This window comes from Martes martes, assembly GCF_963455335.1.
Source record: "Martes martes genome assembly, chromosome: 5".
Taxonomy (NCBI): Eukaryota; Metazoa; Chordata; class Mammalia; order Carnivora; family Mustelidae; genus Martes; species Martes martes.
Window position 1 is genome coordinate 157,528,054 of NC_137892.1, and position 22,081 is coordinate 157,550,134.

At 52.1% G+C, this 22,081-nt stretch overlaps 1 protein-coding gene across 1 annotated transcript in view; it reads right to left on the bottom strand.

The window, feature by feature from the left end:
• Positions 1-1,678: 1,678 nt before the first annotated feature.
• The window catches only part of ANKRD33B (ankyrin repeat domain 33B), a 72,045-nt gene continuing 51,642 nt past the window's right edge, over positions 1,679-22,081 (bottom strand). The window contains exons 3-4 of the mRNA XM_080804772.1: positions 11,974-12,114; positions 1,679-3,397 (exon numbers count right to left, since the gene is read on the bottom strand). Of these exons, the coding sequence (XP_080660898.1) occupies positions 2,565-3,397; positions 11,974-12,114 (974 nt within the window). The 3' untranslated portion in view covers positions 1,679-2,564. The remainder of the gene's footprint in view (positions 3,398-11,973; positions 12,115-22,081) is intronic.

Sequence of the window (22,081 nt, forward strand, 5' to 3'; positions counted from 1 at the left end):
CGGGACAGTGGAGCAGTGCTTCATCTGTCAGGAAAGCAAACTAGGTCTCCCTCCCTTAAATGGGCACAAGGGTGGTGGGGGACGGGGGGCTGGCTCAGTCGGTTGAGCATCCGATTCTTGGTCTCGGCTCGGGTGGTGATCTCATGGGTTGTGGGATGGAGCCCCACCACCGGGCTCCTTGCTCAGCAGGGAGTCTGCTTGAGAGAGTCTCTCCCCCTGTCCCTCCTCCTCTCTCTCTCTCTCTCTCTCTCAAAATAAATAAATAAATAAACCTATCTTAAGGGGGGGAAAAAAAGGCATGGGTGAGAGCTGTGCCGAAATTCTAAGACCATCCACACAGAAGCTGGTGCAATCTGTCCCTCGTTCACTGGGTCGGTGGAGGTCTTTCCGCAATTCAACAGGGACACCGCACTGCCTCTCGTGATCGCCTCGCTTTTCTGCCCTTTCTTAGACCTCAGAGTGGTGGGGCCAGGGAGGGTCAGAGCTGTTGGCCAAAGCTGCAGAAGAAAACAGGCAAAGGGAGAAGAGGCAAGCAAGGAAGGGAGCAGGCAAGGGGGAAGGCGGGGAACCAACGTGGTGACGGAGCGGAGCGGACATGCGGAAAGCAGGGGGAGGTGACCGCCCATCACTGCCCCTGCCCCCGACCACCGCGGGAAGCAAGGTGGCAAAAGGTGACCCTCTCAGTGAGAAAATGTGGCCAGCCACTCAAAGCAGTGAAAATACATGAACCAGACAATGATGTCAATGGATGCGGGACCAGACTGTTGGGGAGACTAGGCATGTTTCTCTTCCCCTCGGGGACCAGCCCTCATTTCATCCAAGGGGACTTGGCCAATCCCAACTCTTGGTCACTAGGATGACCTGCAGCCACCCAGTATCAGCGATGCTAAAAGCAGGTCCAGACCTCTATGCCGTTCTGGAAAGAGGGAGGAGCTCGCTTAAATCTGACCTTGAGAGCTGCATTATTATCACCCCTGACCATCAGGCTGGGGCTGCCCAACAGCCCGTTAATTGAGGTATCTTGAGAGGTAAGTGTGAGACCCCAGATAAGCTCAATGTCTCTCGGTGCCAACTGGGAGGGACCAGGGAGAGGCTAGCGCCAACCCTGCCCACATCATGAGACAGGTGCTCAAGTCCCAGCCCAGCCTGGGAGCACGATCTGACATGCGAATCCAGGCTTGTAAGAAACAGCTTCCCAATCGGTCTCTACGCTTGGAAATCTATGGCTCCCGAGTAGGATCATCTTTAAATAAAGTGCTGTCAGTAGTGCATATGCGACCGATACTCTATAACCCAGATGGCCAGAGATTCATTAGAATTTCTCAGTGCTTTGGAGATTAAAAAAAAAAAAAGTATGGACAGAAACTCGCACGGAGAGTTCAGGGCCCAGGGCAAATCCCATACGTGCTCTGCCCAGGTCCCCGCATCTTGGAAATTCTACAAAGTCCGCATGAGGAGATACTGAACATCACACACAGTCATCAAAGGAAAAATAAAAGTAATTCCACACCAGGGACTCTTTGGAAGTGAGGCTGGAGGAGGGCACCATCCAGCCCACTCCAGGAGAATTTGCCTAAAACAAGTTGGCTTAATATTCCTGTTCCTCTGGCCCCTCCCCCTTTCCAGCAGATTGTATCACTCTGGGGCCTTATCCTTTTGCATCTTTTTTTTGTATTTTAAGCGTATCTGAATTCAATTTATCTGAAAGCACAGAGGACTTAATTTTGTACTTCTGGTAAAAACTGATTACATTTGCCTCCGCTTTATTAAATAACAGGTTTTTCTCGTATCTATTTTTGAATATGTTAAAGGCTTTGCATCCGGTTTATCTAAAGTCCCTTGCTTAAGATACTTAGTTCTAGCAATAAGTACATGCTTCTCCGTGCATGGTTTCATACTTTGACAATAGGTTTTTCTTCGTTATTATTACCGTCTAAGTAAGAGAGCTATAAAATAAGATACCAGGACGTCTGATTCTCCTGTCTCATGTCCTCATTTTGCTGGAAAAGGAAATGCCTCCATCGGATAGAAAAAAATGTTCAGAATCACTTCATCAAATCAGTGGGAACATATAATGCTCATGCATGCCTACAATGAGAAGGAAAGACAAACAGAAGAAAGGGGAGACTTCCACGAATTCCGTATGAAATCACAGAGATATCACAAATAATTATTGCCAGAAACAGTATGCTAAACAAAGGGTCTTCGGGCAAATGTATTAAAACCGTCTTAAATACAAACAGCCCATCACCAGGAAAATGCTGCAAATGTGATCATAATTAAAAATACAAAATTCTTCTAAATTTCTCAAGTGAGGTTCAAAAGGTAGGCTCTGGGGCAGAGTTGCCGGCCAGGTCTCCAGGGGAACTGGTTCTAGGCTAATGGACTGGCGCCCGCCCCATCACTCCACGGTGCAGCCTGAACTAACACGGCGGCGTTTGGGCGCCCGGCTGGGGACACGCAGGGGGGAGCCGCGCTCCGGGAGGGGTGAGGGCAGGAGGGCGGCATCCTTGTCCGAGCGCGGAGCCCCACTGCCTCCTCCCCGACCTCACGCGCTTCAGCCCTCACGTCCTTTTCCTCCAGGAGGGCGCCCGCTTCTCCTTCTGCGCCGCCGCCGCCCGCTGCTTCTCCGCCTCCTCCGCCCTCCGCTTTTCCTCCTTGGCCTCCTTGTACCGCCACTTGGGGAGCTGCAGGTGCGCGCTGTCCTTGGTGCTGCCCTTGGCGGAGGCCCGCTCGGGCTGGAAGGTGGGCGCCGGCGCCTTGCTGATGCGCACCCGGGGGATGACCACGCCGGGCCGCACGCTGCTCCTTCTCAGCAGCTGCAGGGGCAGGAGGCTGGCCCTCCGCGGGGCCCCTGGCAGCTGCGGAGCCGGGAGGCCGGCCTGCGGGGTCCCCTCTCTGGAGACCCCCGCAGCCTGCGAGGTCCGGAACCGCTGCTCGGAGCCCTCGATCTTGTCACTCTCCCGGGCGTGCGCATCCCGGCTCCCGCGAGCCTCGAGGATCTCCTGCACCGCCAGCCGCCTTTTCCCCACACAGGGGGGGCTCTCGGGGCACACAGTCTGGCAGACGATGGCCACGGCGGGGCTGTACAGGCTCGTGGTCATCCTGACCATGTGGTCCAGGACGCCCCCATCCTCCAGGCCCTGGCGTGAGCGGGAGGTCAGAGCGGACCGCACAAGCTCCGTGAGCCTCTGCAAGCAGTTTTTGGAGCCCGTGGGCTTCAGAGTGGCCTCCGGGGGCAGCGGCAGCTCCGGTCTGTACTTTTCCCCAAACTGCTCCGGGCAGGGTCGCTCCAGCAGCCTCTGGATGAGGCGGACGGCCTCCAACCGGCCCGTGTAAGCGGCCCACTCCTGGGGCGACATCCCACGGCGGGGGTCCCTGGCATGGACGTCTGCCCCTGAAAAAAATGCAAACACACACAGTCATGGGCGACGGCCACAAGAACTTCCCTGGCCAATGGCAGGAAACGGAAGAGGGAAATGGATCAAAGGTAAAACTTCCGAAACCCAGTGGCAGACTACCTGAGGCTGTGCCCCACGGATGAACGTGCATCTTACCGGGAACTACTTGCCTGCACTGTCATTACTATACAACCCACAGAAGTGCTCCGTTGAAGGGCTTACCTTTCCTAAACAAAACCGCCTGAACACAGTCCCTACATCCTGGAATTTTTAAAGAAATAAGATTTCATGGCTTTCCAGCAATGGAGAGATGACTCAACAGCAAAGGTGTCTCATGAAGACTTCAGTGATGTTACCAGAATGTTCTAGAATACTAAAGGGAATGATCACTTGCAAAGCATTTGGCATCCCCTTTACTTATCATCTCACGTTTTCCTCATTGATCTCATAGGAGGAATGTGAGGGTCCTTATTTTGCAAGAAATGTGTGCTCCCTTCACTTCTTGTACTCAGTGGTTAGTAGGTCCCGGGTCTACCCTCTTTACCAGACCGTGGGCTTCTCCAGGGCAAAGCACACATCTTCCTCCTTTTTTTTTCCTCGACATATCTCATCCTGGCTGGTAGGAGGCGTGCACTGAGGGATGGTAGTCACACGGCCCAAGGGACCTACCAGAGGCCTCAAAGCTGGTAACAGAAGTTCTCAGCCCTGTACACTTCCTGCCGTCCTGCAGGGAAGACCGCTTCCTCTCGGACAGTTAGCTGTGTCAATGTGGCCAGACTATAGTACCCAGGGATTTAAACACCCATCTAGGTGTAGTTAGCATCCACAATCAGTTGACTGAGTCAGGGAAATTACCTTCAATAATGTGGGTGGGTCTTAATCAATCAGTTGAAGGCCTTCATACCAAAAGTTAAAGATTTGGGGAGAAAAAAGAATTCAGCCTCAAGACTGCAGCATTAACTCCTGTCCAAGTTTCCATCCTAATGGCCTGCTCCCACTACTTTTGGGCTCTCCAACCGCCAAAATCACGTGAGCCAATGCTTTAAAATAAATCTCTTAAATGTATATTTCGTATTGGTTATTTGTCTCTAGAGAACCCTGCTTCCTACACCCTGTCTCCCTTACACTAGTCACTTCCTTAATAAATCTCCCTCACACCGTGCACCGCCCCCTCCTAATACTGCAAATTTAAACTTCAACTCAACTTGATGAAATGTTCATAAATTTCAGTGTGGTACTATAAGAGAAATTAATAAGGAATTGCTGTTCAATTAATCTTGGTCCAATCTCAGCCCCATACACAGTTAAAAATCATTCAGGATTTCAGGTCCCATTAGTCATACTTTCCCTGGCAAAGCAATGTGGAGAAGTAGGGCAATTATCTAGTCTGTGAGCTCCCCGGGGACCAGGACTGGCAGAAGCTTCAGCATTTATATCCCACGCAGACCCAGGTGTCTGACACGCGGCATCGGCTCAGTGTGTGCTCAGCGGAGGTGAGGAGGGCTCACCAGCCTCCCTGCCCCTACACCCCTGCAGTGCCCCCCACCATCGCCCAGCCCAGGCAGGCCCAGCCCACCTGAGATCGCCTCATAATGCTCTTCACTCTGGGGCACATTTAAAAAATAGGCATATTAAAAGAGTGGTAATTATTTGGAACTGGAAATCGGGATGGAACTCATTAGCCAGAGTACAATTTATAAACTGACAAAAATGAAAAGGGGGCAGTAAAAATGTCACCGCAAAAAATAGATGACACATTAAACCTTAATTAATTGCATGTCACTTAAAAAGGTACAAACTGCAAAATTAAAATCTTAATGAACACGGCTGCAGAGAGCCATTTCTCAAAAGCTAATGGAAAACTAAAGGAACAGCTGTCCAAAGTGTAGCACGCGTCCTGTTTCCTCCTCGGGCCTTTTCAAGATGGTCCTGGAAACCACACACATTCTGAAGAACAAGGCCAGGCTGACGGGGGTGCGGCCCGGGGCGTGAGTCATGCTGTAATCTGGGGACCCAGTTCCCTTAGCAATCAGCGAGGGCAACGTTAACGGCCTGGACGCCATGATTAAATCAGGGCAGACCAGCACCCATGATCGACACTCAATATAGAAACCTTTTGGAGTGGGGCGCCTGAGTGGCTCAGTGGGTTAAAGCCTCTGTTTTCAGCTCAGGTCATGATTCCAGGGTCCTGGGATCGAGCCCCGCATTGGGCTCTCTGCTCGGCGGGGAGCCTGCTTCCCCCTCTCTGCCTGCCTCTCTGCCTACTTGTGATCTCTCTTTCTGTCAAATAAATAAATAAAGTCTTAAAAAAAAAAGAAAGAAAGAAACCTTTTGGAGAACACGGAGGTCTGTGACAGGCCAGCGTATGCACCTCCTGCCCGTGGACTGTGGGCCTCCTCACCCCCAACCCAAGGCTGTTCTGCCCAGAGCTCCGGCCACACAGACAAAACTTGGGCTCCTGCCCAGGGATCCATCTGCCGCCACGTGGAATGCTGTGAGCGGTCCACACACAGTCCTCTGTTTTCCTCAAGGCCGCAACACACTCAGTTCTAGGCGACACACTGTGACTGCTATAACCCGGGGTTTTCCCACCTCGGAACTACTGATGTTTGGGGACGGATCTGTGGTGTGGGGGCTCTCCTGTGCCTTGGTAAGACTTCTGACGGCAGCCCCTGTCCCTACCCAGTAGATGCCAGTGGGATTCTACAGTTGTGACAGACCAAAATGTCCCTAGAGATTACCAAATGTTCGTGGGGGGTGGGGGGGGGCGCGGGGGGCAACACACACCCCCAGCCGAGAGTTACCGGTCTGACCCCGTAACCGCAGTCCCGTTCCCCTTTCCCTTCGCCTCCCTTACAGCTGGTCCGTGAGCCCCAAAGAAAAGGCTTTTGAACGCTGATAAAAGCGACCGTGCGGTTGGTGGTGCTGTTTCCCGTCTGAAGCCTGGACTTCTGGTGACCAAGCCACAGGGGGGCCATAGAGGGGGGAGCTGGGGGGACAGAAAAAGGAACCTAGTTCTGTGATGTCCTCACGGAGTTCAGGGCAGCTCCGTGACTGCCCACCGCAAGGCTTCTGGTGAGGTGAGAAAAACATGCTTGTTTTCTTTCAGCCACGGTCAAGTCAGGACGTCTGGGATGGGAAGCAGAAAGCTTTCTAAAGGCGCTAAAGAAAAACAAGCGACCTTCCGTCATTCCCGCTCAGAGGCATCCCCCCGAGTCGCGGCTGGCTCGCGGGACCAGCAATAAGCAGCCAGAGCCCGGCTGCGCCCCTTCCTCTCCTGTCTCTCTGCCAGCCCCCCATATTCTCTACCCTTCCAAGCCCAGCTCTGGCCCCCCTTCCACCAAGAGGCCTTTCTGGTCACACGGGACCCCTGTGGACCAGTCCCTGCCGGTCTCCTCCTGTGCCAGCCCGCCCTGGGTCTTGGGGACCTGGGGTATAATTGAGGAAATGAATCGGGATTCAGGATCTCAGGAAAGAGACCCGATCTGGAGGGCGGGAAGGACAGAACACCTGCTTCCAGCCTGCCCCACCCCGAAGGCATTTCCAAGATACCCTGTACTTGGCCCCATGGAGGGTGTCAGCAGGGCCGACCGCCGGCTGCCCACCCCCGGCTGCCCGAGGGACCCCCTTCCCTCTCCTTCACGCCGCTTCCCGGCTCACCTTCCAGAAAAACTACCTGCCCCCACGCCCTCGTGTCCAGGTTTGCTTTCAGGCCAGCGAAATGCCCAAGCTAAGACACCGGCCTCGGGGACACGGAACGCCTGACTCTTAGCCTTTCCGCCGCACGATCACTGGAGACTATCCCAACTCGGCCAACTCTCAGGTCACAGGAAAGCCATGTTTTCCCGGTCAACAGAAAGAAACCTCTGCAGTGATATCAAATCACCCGGCTCTCCAGAAGCACACAGTCGGGACTGGCACGACCACGGGGCCAACAGCGGGACTGCGTCTCCCTCGTTAAACAAGGCCCGACACCTCCCGGAGGGCTGCCTTGTTGCCCGGAATCACGGGCAGAGGCGAGCATCTTGTCTGCCTGTGTCTGCTTCCCAAACGCCGCTGCAATCACACACTTCAGGGATAAAAGCCGGTTCCCTGAAGCGAGTCTGGCGCCAGCCAACCTCCACTGAGCTCTGCTTCCCTTCAGAGAAAATCATGGCCTCGTTATGCCTTCTCAGAGCCACTTATTTAAATAGACCTGTCACTCGGGGGCATTAGTATTCCACGGAATTAACAAGAACCCGCAGCCCCACTTGCGATGCTTATCAGCTGGGCTGACATTATTCCTCGGGAAACCAAAAACCAAAGAGCCCATAAATCAGCTTTTCAGAACCTGGTTACGTTTTTAGGAAAATCTAACGTTTTGATCATTCTAATGTTATTTCATTCTGCCTGACAAGGTAAGATAAGATGACGATGCTTGTCTGGATGTTAGGAACGACTGGAAAATCTAAACAGTGGAGGGGGCGCCCAATTCAATCATCCATCATTTCTCAAAGGAAACGGGTCTTACCGAACATAATGAAGTTCCAACTTGGAAATTCAACTCAGGGACAGAAATACTCCCAAGTACAGAGTGACGCTTGCACCTGAAAACACGAGAATGGGCTACACCCCTCTACCCTGACCCCTGACCATTCACACACAATCCTGCTTGTGCCTTCTGCTTCCGGAATGACCCCAGGGTGCCCTTCTGTGATCAGCTCTCACGGAACCCTGCCCAGCCGCACACAAACGCACACTCTGTTGAAACGTCAACCCAAAGAAATACTCTGGCATTCATATCTTTAAAGGTTTCAGTTTTTCTAAATGCTGATATATTAAATGTAAATAACAAGACAAAAATACTTGCGCCAATTTTTTAAGTATCCCAACAAGGATCCTTCATGCTGTCTGTCCCCCAGTCGAGGGACTTCGATCACACAGGTTTTTGTTTTTTTCTTTTAAAACATACATGCAGGGGCGCCTGCGTGGCTCAGTGGGTTAAGCCTCCGCCTTCGGCTTGGGTCATGGTTCCGGGCTCCTGGAATCAAGCCCAGCATTGGGCTCTCTGCTCAGCAGGGAGCCTGCTTCCTCCTCTCTCTCTCTCTCTCTCTCTCTGCCTGCCTGCCTCTCTGCCTACTTGTGATCTCTGTCAAATAAATAAATAAATCTTTAAAAAAATAAAAAATAAAGAAATAAAACATACATGCACAACTACTGTAAAGGAAAAACGTCCTGTGTTTTCCTGGGGAAAGGAAGCGTCGGCCACCTTAGTAAGACAAGGAAATTTAAATCTCTAGAAGTTAAACAACCACAATCTTAGAGGGTCACTCCAAAACTCTCCAAGAAGATTTTTACTTACAGAGGAATATAGACAAAACTGGAAAGAGGAAATGCTTGTAAGAGGGAAAAGATGCCCTTTTCATGTTTTCTATCCTTTCCCAATTAGTCACATGAGTGGTTCTCAACAGGAGGGGACTTCGCCCCCACCCCCACCCCAGGGGGCACTTGGTAGCGTCTGGAGACACGTCTGGTTGTCACGCGCAGGGCTGCCGAGCATTCTGCAATTTCCAGGACAGCGCCCCACCACCCAGCGCCAGCAGATGTCAACAGTGCCAACGTTTAGAAACCCCGAGCAATAAGCACATCGCCCTCAGCGGGAAAGTTTGAGTGTGTTATCCCAAGGGGAAAAACCATACCACTGCTTTTCAGTCACGTGACAAATAATTACTGAGCACACAAGCCCCCCGGAAACGATAATGACAACCGGCGCAGACCGAAGGCCTGAGTGCGCCCCAGTGCTGTGAAGGGGGGGTCTTCTGTCCCCATCAAGCCCTCCCGCAGCAGCCACCGGCACCTGCCTCACTTCACAGAAGGGGAAACGGAGGCCCCTCGCATTAGGTGACTGGCCCCGGTCCAGAGCGGATACATGAAGGGGCTGGACTCTGAAACCGGCAGTCCTGGCTTCCGAGTTAGTTCTCCTGACCACCCCGCTCTGACAACGAACAGTCAAGGACGGCCGCGCCGGGGTCTGCATGCCTGTGGACTGTTCTAGATTTTGATGCGGCAGGGCAGGGCTCGGGGGAGGGAACAGGAGAGGGAGAGTAGTGCATAGAACCCAAGGTCGGATTCATTATCCGTCACCGACGGGGAAGAAAACAAGGCTGGCCCTGGGCGCGCTGTCCTGCCGCGGGCCCGGCTTCAAGCCCCCAGGTATGCTTCTGCGGTCCTCTCAGAGCCTAGCAGACGCCCGAACCGCCACCAGACCCCGGAAAGCAGCGGAGGGACAGCAAAACCCGAGCAGTTTCCACAGTCATGGGAAGGCAACGGACCTAAAAACAAAAGGGTTTGTCCAAAGTTCACATGAACTCATCAGGAAAAATGCAGTGATATGACTGACACCATAAATTCTTGGTTAAAAAAGTAAATTTCAGGGCACCTGGGTGGCTTAGTTGGTGAAGCGTCTGCCTTCAGCTCAGGTCATGATCCCAGGGTCCTGGGATCGAGCCCGATATCGGGCTCCTTGCTCAGTGGGGGGTCTGCTTCCTGCTTCTCCCTCTGTCTCTCCCCTTTCCCCCGCCCCCACACTTGTGCTCTCTCTTTTGCTCACTCTCTCTCTCAAATAAATAAACAAAATCTAAAAAAAAAAAAAAAAAGTAAATTACTAGGAAAAGAAAAAAATCTGAGAGGAAGGTAAACTGTAAGAGTGACTCTTAACCGTGCTCGCTTCGGCAGCACATATACTTAAAAAAAAAGAGTGACTCTTAACCATAAAGAACACAGTGAGGCTGCTGGAGGGAGGTGGGGGGGGATGGGCTAGGTGGGGGATGGGCATTCAGGAGGACACTCGGTGTGATGAGCGCTGGCTGTTGTAAGTTTTAAATCACTACATTCTACTCCTGGGACTAATATTACACTACATGTTAACTAAGTAGAATTTAAATAAAATCCTGAAACATTAAAAAAAAATCAATCGACTGATCAATCATAGTTATAATCAATATAATATATATAATATACATATACAATCATATAACTCCATTATAACTAACTCCAGAAGTAGTAAATGCAGACGAAGCTTCCTCCAAACACAAAACCATCATGAACACCGTTTAATTAGGAAGAACCACCTCTTGTTGCTCTAGGATAGACAAGGCCTCAACGTGGCCGAAACCATTATCTTGCCTTTAAAAAATGAAAACTGGGGGCACCTGGGTGGCTCAGTGGGTTAAGCTGCTGCCTTCAGCTCAGGTCACGATCCCAGGGTCCTGGGATCGAGCCCCATATCGGGCTCTCTGCTCAGCGGGGAGCCTGCTTTCCTTCCTCTCTCTGCCTGCCTCTCTGCCTACTTGTGATCTCTGTCTGTCAAATAAATAAATAAATAAAATCTTTAAAAAAAAAAAATGAAAACTGTCAGAGTCAAAAGCACGATCGATGGGATTAAATCTAATTACTTTTTTTTTTTATTATTTCCATGGAAGGTTTCTTCTTTGAAGCCTGTCGCCACGTCCCAAAGCACTTAGATGGACGTGGGGGAAGAGAAAGCCAAGCAAGCTGGGAATCCTACAACCCCACTGTGATCACCAGGAAAATGCCAGACAGGCCGGGGACACCGGATACGGGCCGGTATGGAGACGGTCAGGTCAGGAGCGACGAGGGGAGATGGAGCCGCTGTCCCCAGCCACGGGACACGGCAGATACAGGACAATTCCATGTGGGAGCCTGGATGGGATCCCGGCACAGAAGGGGGACAGCAATGGATGCAAAATCTGAGTAAAGCCCAGAGCTCAGTAACAGGAACGAACCAGCGTCGGCCCCTGCGTAAGACGGTGACGTGCCGGGGACGAGTGAGGGCTATGTGGGACTCTGTACTATTTCTGTCACTTTCCATACATCTAAATTCGTCCCAAATAAGAGTTTCCTCTAAAAAAAAAAAGCAGCAGCAAGTCATCTAAAGCAGGGTCACACCTCATCCTGGGGGGTGGGAGGGAAGTCATGACTTCCACTGCACAGATGGGGAGCGGGGCGGGGGGGCTCAGAGAAGGAAGCGCTCCCTCCGGGACGACCAGGTCACAAAGGGCAAGGTGGGGGTGCCCGCTGACCCAAAGCTACCCCCTAAGAACTTTCCGCTCGGTGATATGTCACTGACATGTCACACACATCAGCATGTGATTCCAACCACCCGCAGGTGGGGATGTAGGATGGCTACTGGGTCCACCCCGCCACGCCCGTGCCCACCCTCAGCGGGACATGCCTGCACTTGGAGCCAAGGCCTGAACACACATTTCTAAGAACAAACACGGGCAAGAGGAAGCTAGGGCTGAGGGAAGATCGGGGAGCAAGGAGGGGTTTCCTACAGAGTGACCAGGACTGTGACCTCCCTCCCACCGCACCCCCAAGGGTTTGCTTTCCTTTTTGGCCGTTTCCCTCAGCTGGTTACAGCCACGCCCGTCAAAGACACTATTCTCTGTTGCATCCACTAGGCTTCGTTGCCACGGAACTGATTCATCTCAGTCCACCATCTCCAAGGGAGCAATATCAGCATTTCCAGAGACCCTCGGGACCCCCCCCCCCAGGGTGGGCGGGTACAAACCTGCCAGCATCAGGGCTCGGATGCACTCCGTCCGGCCCTGCATGGCGGCTTTCATCAGGGCCGTGAACCCGAACGCGTTCCTCCTCTCAAGATCGAGGCCAGGAAAATAGTTCAGCAAGTAGTTGGTGACGGTGGCGTGCCCTGCAAAGAGAGTCACAAACGTTTACTGGGCACAGTTCGCAGGGATGCCATGCGGGGACCTCCGGGACCAGGCCACCGGCGCGGCTGCGCGGGCTGCCCCTCAGCTGCAGGAAGTAATTCTCGAGGCGCCGGGAAACAGCAAGACACAGGGCAACACGGGTTCGTTCTGGTTTTCTGCACCCCCCACGCCCCGCACCGGGGAGCTCAGCTGTCGTCCAACTGGTAAGGAGGGACCATGGGGAGCCGGCAAAGGGTGGGGACGCCAGGCAGGAGGGGAGCGAGCCTGCAGCGACACTGGCTGATCAGGGGACAGACAGGTCCTGGAGGCCATCGGCTGTCAGCTCCCAGCAGGAGGTGCCAGCGCGAGCAGATGCACAACTGAAAATGAACCTCGAGCCACTTCTCAGCGTTCCCTGGGAGAAGGTCGTCATCACGGCACGGGGATATGCGAATTCATGCCGTCATCCGCTGTTACCACTCGGATGTGTCCGTCTGTCTGTCTCTGTCATACACACACGCGCAGGCAGGGGGCAGGAACGTGGGGGATGTTGCTACCCCAACCCACCGGGCCCTGCCCTTCTCTGAGCTGCCATCCCCACCCTCGCCCCTGCTGGCCTCAGGTAACAGGCCCTGGCAAGCGTGAGCAGTCTGCGGGCGGCCCTGTCCCGGCCCCGGGGGAGGGGCTGGTGCCCAGTCTCCTTCCTCACGCGCTGGGGATCCCGCCCTCTGAAATGCCCCCACCCCGCTCTTCCCAGTGCACACATGTTCCTAAGGAACCCCCCAGTCAGGCTGCAGACTGGGGCTTCACGGACACTCCAGCGCTCTCTGTCGTGAAATGAGCTTCACCCCCTCCCCGCCCCGGGAGGCCTCTGCGCCATCCTGATGCCAATCCTGCGCCATCCTGAGGCCCCTTCCCTGGGGGGCTCAACCAAAATCGGGGCGCGGACTCTTCTAGAACCACTGTCATCTGCTTACCATGGGCCTCAGCCTGTCTCCTGAACTCGGGGTAAAAATTAAAAGGTGAACCATGAAGTCTTCCAAGAGTGAAACCCTGACTATCAGGACCTCTCCGGACACAAGCCGCACCCATGGGTGCGCCCTCCAGGACGGGACTCATGCATTCCGACCAGCAGCTGGCGCTTGTGGACTCAGGCGCTCACTGGGCCCTCCACTGTCATCCAAGCTGCCCGGGTGGGGAAGATGCCATTTGTCTGCGGGGGGGGGGGGGGGTCCTTTGATCTCAGTTAGGCTCGTCACCCAGCTAAACAATGGGCAAACGGCCCATTACACAGAACTGTTCTGCTGCTGACGCTGAGTCGGAAAAAGCAACACGTGGCCGCCTCGATGACTACAGGCCCAGGCTTTCAGTGGCCCATGAAATCCGTCCCGCCTCCCCACCGGCTTTCTCGGGACAGCAGACACCTCTGTCACACAGGTGGCCTCGTGCAATGAAATCAGGGGTGGACAAGATGCTTCCAAGGACATCGAGAGCGTAGCCTCTCTTCTGTTAGAAACAGGACAACGGGTCCAAAATGGAGTCGCTTAGGCTAAGCCCCCAGGAACTGAACCGAGACTTAATTATAGTTTTGGTTCCCCCAGAGACGGACTCTTCAGCCCATCCATCAGCAATCAGCCGGTCAGTGCTCGTGATCCTGACCCTCTCCCGGACAGACCCCTGCCGTCCCCTCAAGGAAAGTGACCTTGCAGTAACCATCCCACTTCTCTGCCCTGCACAGCGTCCTTGTTTTTCCTCCCTCCCTCCTCCCGCCTTCCCCTTCCTTCCTCCTCTTACTCTGCACAACTCCTGGGGGGCGGGAGCTTCCTGTCTGTTAGATGCGATGCTGCCTGATCTGAATCGACTTTTGCTCAAACCCAACATTTTTAATTTGCCGCCGTTTCTCTTTGAACACTTCTTCAAAACCAGGACAACTAACCAAGGGGAGCTTTCCTTTTCCTTAGTAAGGCAGATAGACAGATAGATGATAGGGAAATAAAATAGGCAGACAGACAGACAGACAGGCTAACACGGCCTTCCTCACATAACAGAACCAGAACACGTACCACACTGAAGTCTAGCTTGAACCCAATCCAACCTTCTGGGATGGGATTTGGTTTCTGAAGTCCTCCGACAAAGGCTTCCAAAGGGTGGGCTCACCACAGAGACCCCCCAAAACGCCCCCCATGAGCCTGCATAAGGCAAGAGCAAAAGTGACCCAAGGGTGAAGTGAATTCTGGAAGCGTCAGCTTCAGTGGCGTGACTGAGAGCCTGTATAGACACAGCTTAGGACTGAGAAGAGCTGAGTGTGAGAATACCCAAGTTCAAGTCCCAGCCTGTCACTTAAAATCTGGGCAGCTTGGGGCACCTGGATGGCTCAGTCAGTTAAACAACTTCCTTCAGCTCAGGTCATGATCCCAGAGTCCTGGGATCGAGTCCCGCATCGGGCTCCCTGCTCAGTGGGGAGTCTGCTCCTCCCCCTACCTCCACCCCTCCCCCAGCTTGTGCCTCTCTCATTCATTCACTCTCTCTCAAATAAATAAATAAAATCTTTTTTTTAAAAATCTGGGTAGCCCTGGGAAGGCAAGTCAACTTCACCAAGTCTCTGTTTCCACTTCTGGAAATGGGAGGTAATATCGGCATCACCACGGTGAAACTTACAGAGGACGGGGTGTGTGGCAAGTGCCTCGCAGAAAAATCCCGAATCATTCGTGGAGATAGCACACTCTCCAGGAGCTGGAATGCAACAACCCGCTCCTTAACTAGTGGGCTGTGCCTTGTGGCTTCCTTCCAAAGACCCGCTACAGCGAGCGGGGGCGGGGCAGGGGGCAGTGGAGACACCCGACAAACATGACCTCCACCAGGTGACCAAGTGAACACCAGCAGTGATGAGTCACCTCGACGGCTCTACCTACAAAGACCACGGCGGGCCTCCTGAATCTTCCAGGCCCAGCTATGAACTTCCAGGAAAATCCAGTTTTAGCGAGAACTCTGCTCAGTTCGGCCAGTGCCACACCCTCCAGATCTGATCACGGTCCTCATCCTCCACACCCCCGGGGGAGGGGGGGGGCGCTGACCGCTCACCCTGGCCTGCCTTCACCAAGAACCCCATTAGCTCAGTGTAGCCACAACTTCCCTTACCCCCAAGTCATTTTCCACCCGCTGACCCCCACCTTGCTCCTTGGCTATACATTCCCACTTGCCCGAGCCGTATTCGGAGTTGAGCCAACATCTCTCCCAAACTGCAAAATCCCGCTGCGGTGGGCCCCCGGCCTATCCCAGTGGTCCTGAAGTCTGCCTTTCCATCTTTAGCAAGTGTCACTGCGTTTTGTTTTTTTTTTAAATGGTACCCTTTATAAGATGTGATGAGACTGTCACTTTCTTCCGGCATCCTCCCCACTCCCCTGACTTGTAACTCTAGTCTAATCATGAGCAGGCACACCCAAACTAAGGGACATTCCACCAACTCCTTGACCAATACTCCCCACAATGTCAAGGTCATAAAAACAAGGAAAGTGTGAGAAACCGTCACAGCCAAGAGGAGCCTGACGTGACAGCTAAATGTAATATGGGCCCCCCACGGGATGCTGGAACAGAAGAGGGGCATTACAGGAAAGATGAGGAAGTCTGGGGAAAAAATGGGCTTGAGTGAATGATAACAGAGCATCGACCCTGGTTCATCATTGTGCCAAACGTATCCCACTACTATAAGATCCCAACGATAGGGGACACCGGCTGCAGGCATGTGAGACTCTCTGTACCCTTTCTGCAGCTCTTCCATGAGTCTAACTAGTCTAAAACCAAAAGTGTTTATTTAAAATGGGGAATCTATGGGGTGCCTGGGTGGCCAGTGGGGTAAGGGTCTAGCTTCGGCTCAGGTCACGATCCCAGGGTCCTGGGATTAAGCCCCGCGTGGGCTTCCCTGCTGACTGGGGAGTCTGCCTCTCCCTCTGCCTCTATACCCCGCCCCTGCTTGTGTGCGCTCTCTCTCTCTCTCTCTCTCTCTCAAATAAATAAAATCTTCAAAAAATTTTTAAAATTCTGAAATTTTAAAAATAAAAAAAGGGGGTTATCTAATGTGGGGCCCCTTGACAAGAACACAAGGTAGGACAATGATTCTGGGTGGGCAGCTGGGTGCAGTTTCTCTCCCCACTGCACCCAAGGCTTCCTCAGTGGTGGGCACGCAATGAGTGCCGGGAGGCCAGGTAGGTGGTGGAGAGGTATGGCCGACTTTGAGGGCTCCTCAAGAAGGGAAGGCCAGGACTTGATTGTTTGGCCGAGCCATTAGCAGAAACGAAAAAGCCCAAGATGACTTCTGGTATGGCCTGCCCGACAGGTTTCCGGGTCCACTATGGTGGGCCAATGACACGTTTGCCGAGTGACTTTATGAGGGTGGGAACCCGTGACACCACGGGGTCCAGGAGGGAAAGCTTGCCTGGCCCCTCCACACGGTCCACCTACGATTCCGTTTCCCAGCTGACTATCCCCCAAGCCCCACATGGAAAATTTCTAACCTTCCCACTACTTTTCTTTTCTTTTTTTAAACATGGAACGTCATTCATGAATTTGCATGTTATCCTTGCTCGGGGATCAGGCTAATCTCTGTATTGTCCGATGTTAGTGGATGGCTGCCGAAGTGAGCACAAACTTTCCCCCGCTTAAATCCCCTACCCACAGCCAACCACACTCACGGGATGACGTACCTTCTACCTCCAAGAGGGAACAGAAACCACAGTAAGGGAACCCCCCCAAACTTTCCCTCAGCACCTCACAAATTTCCCCACATCCACAAGCAGCCTCTCCCCCTTCCCTCCCTAAGAAAAAGGAAGGGTGGTTCTTCTCTTTAAAGATGCCAATCTCTCCCCGCTTTCCAGTGCTTTGTAAACACTCTCCACCCACTTCCGTGGAACATTGGTGCTACTGATGACCTCCTCTTTCTCTCCGACCTCTCCCTTCTTGCAAATCCATTCCCATTAGACTGCAGTGATGGCCCAAATTTTTCACCTTCCCCTTTGTCACGTTGGCCAATGGGACATTCAAAGGCATGATGCAAGCAGAAACTTGAAATGCACTTACTTGGCTAGGACTCCGAAAGGAGTGTGAGAGGGAGTCTAGCTACCTTCATGAGAACATGCCCAGGAGAGCCTGATGGTCCCGGGAAGAGGACGAGAAGTCTGTGGAGCACAGCTGCCCCAGCTGAAGTACACAAGGACACCCTACAACAGGGTCCAGCTCACTCACACGTATGTGAGCAAAAGCTGCCTAGATTATGCCATCCCCAGCCCATTCAATGATGCATGAACAAGAAACATATTTTCAACGAGGGTTTGGGATTTCTTGTTATGCAGCAATACCTAACTGGATATGCATGTGCAAGGGTCTCCCATCTTAAAAAAAAAAAGAAATTATGTATAATTAGGCTGCTCTAGGGACGCCTGGGTGGCTCAGTTGGTTAAGCCGCTGCCTTTGGCTCGGGTCATGATCCTGGGGTTCTGGGGTCGAGTCCCGCATCGGGCTCCTTGCTCGGCGGGGAGCCTGCTTCTCTCGCTGCCTCTGCCTGCCTCTCTGCCTGCTTGTGTGTACTCTCTGACAAATAAATAAATAAAATCTTTAAAAAAATAAAAAAAAATTAGGCTGCTCTAACAAGCTACCATAGGCTGGGTGGCTTAAACATTTCTTTCTCACAGTTCTGGAGGCTACGGAGTCCAAGATCAAGATGCTCACAGATCCAGGGTCTGGTTCCCGATTTACAGACTGCTGTTCTTCCTCTTTTGTCCCTACAGGGCAGAAGAGGGGAGGGAACTTTCTGGAGTCGCTTTTGTAAGAGCACTAATTCTGTTCCTGAGGGCTCCACCATCACGACCTAATCACCTCCCAAAAGCCCACCTCCTAATACCATCATCTTGGGGTCAGGATTGAACACAAGTTTGGAAGGAACATAAACATCCAGTCCATTGCAATGACCAATAATAATCCTGTAGACCTGTCTCTCGACTCCAGCCCTGACCCTCAGTCATCGGACTTCTCAGTTCAACTTCCAGAGTCATCTGCTCTCACTCCTGCTACTCACACTCCCCAAATCCTCCTGAAACTGCTTTCCATCAGTCCCCAATGACCATATTTTAAGGAACCCCAAGAGCTATAAGTCAGTTTTCCTCATAATTTGACCTCTCCAGTGTTTATCCTTTGTCCATCCAATCCTTTCTGAAACACTCTCTTTTCGTGGATATCCTGAGTTCGCCCTTCTGATTTTCCTCCTATCACACCGGTCTCTCCTTCTCAATTTCCTTTACAAGTTTGTTCTCTTCTTCCTGAAATGCTGCTTTGTCTCAGATGCATGACTAACCTTCCTCTTATCCCTACACTCTTCCTTCATGACCTATCCACTCTCCTGGATCCATTATCACCCTGAAACTCTTCAGCTCTGTCTCTCTTCCTGACTTTCTTATCTAAATATCTGTCTAATGGATACTTCATCTGGAGAGTCTCACAAACAAATCAAACCCAAAACATATTTCTTCTGAACCTGCTCCTCTCTGTCATGTTTCTTTTTTAGTGACGAACATCACCAATGGCATAGGTGTCCAAGCCAGAAAGCTAGGCTCTGTCTTCAGCTCTCCCTCACTTTTTCCCATTCTAACTGTCATGCAATTCTGCCAACCTCCATCTCTTAAATGTCTTGCAGTCTATCCTTGTTTCTCCATCCCCATATCTACTTCCTGATCTGGGCCACCATTCCCCCACCTGGCTACAGCCCCTCCCCTAACTGTCCTCCCTGGTCCCATTTCTGCCCTCCCATCACTTCTCTAAACTACCAACTTGATAACTCCAAGAAGAAACTCTTCTGATCAAGACAACTACCACTTTAAACACTTTATGGTTTCTACTTCTTAGATGAAGTCCCAACTCTTTAACAAGCTAGCTCCTTTTAATCTGGCCCTACTCATGGAAAGGTAGTAGAAGAAACCACTAGCAATATGCTACTTTGACACAGGATAATTCTGAACTGAAGGTAGACACAAGAAAGGCTCCCTAGACTCCCCCATCTGCCTAAAAACAAGACATAAATTTCTGAAGAAGTCCCTCCTTCCCTCTGTACCAGAAAGGACAGAAGTTAATCACTAGGGCAACTGAGATCTCGTCAGCCTAGAAGTGGTGCCAGAGAAGTCTACACAACAAACCTTCCAGTCTTTATCTAGCATTAGTTATCTTTCCCAAAAAATGCCATCTCTGGAAGCCTAAAACTACTTTATTCTCTCTGCAAATTCTCCCCATATTTGTTCTTTGCTGAGGATCCCATGTGAGCTGGAGTTCTAAGTCACTTCTTTGAGTTACTCACTTTTCCCTGGGTAGCTCCCGTGCATACACAGGTATACATGTCTATAAACTTGTTGCTCTTTTGTTACCCAGATACTTGATGAACCATCTCTTGCAATGGAAGCTCTTCCCTGGTCTCCCAAACTTGGATTAGGCACCTGAACTATGATATCCCAGGTCCACATTCCCCTGTGGCTATGGATCCCCATCACCACTAAAACCCTTATGACCATGCTCATACATTGAAAACTTCCAGCTGACTCCAAACTCAATAAGCCCATATTTGGTAAATGGTAAGATGCAAGGATTACTTCTACCTTGGAAAAAAAATTCACTTATCAAAATGGTTGTTAATTATCAAGCTATCACTCACATTACCTAAGAATTACATGGATATCACAAGAATTAATTGTTAATTCACCCGGAATTTTATTGACTATCAGCCTTGGGTTAAGAATCTTATTTACTCCTTTATTCAAGGGAAGCAAACAGACAATAAACTCGTGTTCCTCTAAAAATGGGGAAATGTTACAGAATTTGAGTTGCCTAAGATTTGACTGGTTTGACTCTAGGTACTTGAAATGTACTTTTCCAAGCCAGGCCAGTAGAGGGAACCATTGACTTTGGAAATGTCACATCAGACCAAAGCGGCAGGAGTAAAAACGCTCTCCAAGGGTGGAGGTTGGGAGGGGGTGGATATGGATAGGGGAGCGTGGGAGGGTGGTACAGACAGGTCTGGGGGCGGGGGGGGGCGGCAGGCATGTGTCAGACTGAACAGCAGGATGAGCCGCTGCGGGGAGGGGCACTGCCATGGCCAGTGAGAAGGGCTCAGAAAACCGGAGTTTACAGGAAAAGGCCAGGCAATGCTAGGAAACTCCAGAGACTTGCCAAGCTCTACTTTCTGAATGGAAACACTAGAAACCAAGAAAAAGGAAAACACTCCAAAAAGCTAAGAAGGAAAGAACCAGAATGATCTCAGACTAGCATCATGATCATATGAGGTGGTAACAGAAATAATAAAAATAACGAGGCATTTAGGGGTGCAGAGGTGGCTCGGGTGGTTAACCGTCCGACTCCTGATTTTGGCTCAGGTCATGATCTCAAGGTGGTGAGATCCAGCCCCTTGTCCAGCTCCTCACTCAGCAGGGGTCTGCTTGAGAGTCTCTTCTCTCTCCCCCTCTGTGCCCCCCCCCAAACCGTGCTCTCTAAATAAATAAATGAATGAAATCTTTTAGAAAAGGCATTTATTCCTGGCTTTGGGCCAAGTGGTACCTTCTTCCCTGAAGGGGGACCTCCCTAAATCTGGTTCATGAGCCAGGCCATGCACAGAGAGCCTGAGGTGCAGCCCCCCAACCTTCTTAAAACACCCCCCACCCCCTGAGAACCTCACTGCCCCCTGTCCCCTGCAGCACGCAGCACACGTAATCCCAGGCTGGCTCTCCGTGCATTTCCTTCAGAATGGTACAAATAAGTTCAAGGAGTAACAAGTTTCAAGGATGCACCAAAGGTTCCTTATACCCAACCAACCCTATCTTATCACAGTTTAGCCAGGCCGATCAAGGCATTCGTGCCCTCATGTACGCTCCCAAATGCTGAGTGAGGGGGCTCTTGGGTGGCTCAGTGGGTTAAAGCTTCTATCTTCAGCTCATGATCTCAAGGTCCTGGGATCAAGCCCCACATCGGGCAGGTTCTCTGCTCAGCAGGGAGCCTGCTTCCCCCTCTCTCTCTGCCTGCCTCTCTGCCTACTTGTGATCTTTTTTTTTTTTAATGCTGAGTGAGTGCCATAGGGAGCCAGGACCCCAACTTCCGGGCGCTCGGAGAGATTACAGTACCAAGTAACATAAACATATGGCTGCTCTAGAGTTTTCCTGAACCACACAGATCCTGCCGGGACCGGCGTCAATAGACCAAGTCATTCGGGGTCATTCTGTCACCCTTGCCAGAGACGTGTTTTGGCACGGGGCGTGTGACACAGCCCTTGGCAGTGAGAGATAAACGAAACTCTGCTGGAGGCTTCTGGAAACGTTTTCCTGCCCCAGAGAACAGGACACACAGACGGGGATCTGCTCCTGCCTCCTGGAGCCGAGCTGCAGGGTCTCGTCATCAGAAGAAAAAGGTCACCAGCCCTTCTGAGAGGCTGGCCCTCATGGGGCCTTAGGGGGCCACTCACGGAAGCAACCCCCGTTGCAAAAGAAGGCGGTTTCTTCATTGCCGGAGCCCCGTTTCTCTGGGTGTTCAGTGACTGCACCGGGAAACGCAGAGCCTGGCTCCAGTGAGAATCAGGGAAACACAACAGCAAACCGTCACTCAGGGATGGGCAAACACTCAAAATCGGTCTTTTCCAGGGTTGGCAAGAATACCCTTGCGAACCTGGTGGGAAGTTAAATGGGCATGGGTTTTTGCTAAAGGCCCCTTGGCAGCGGCTACACAAACATGCACGTCCTCTGATGCAGCAACGGGGTGCTAAGAACCGCTCCGTGCCCTGCTTCTCCTTCCTTCTCCTCCCTTGTTCTCAGGCCCCGAGCTGGGCCTCGACACACAGCACCTGCCCATTCTCGGCCCTCGGGTCTCTGGTGTGGCTCAGTAGGGGCTGGGGCAGAGGGAGAGATGGGGGTACTCACCCCTGCCTCCCTGCCCCCCACCCGCCCCACAGGC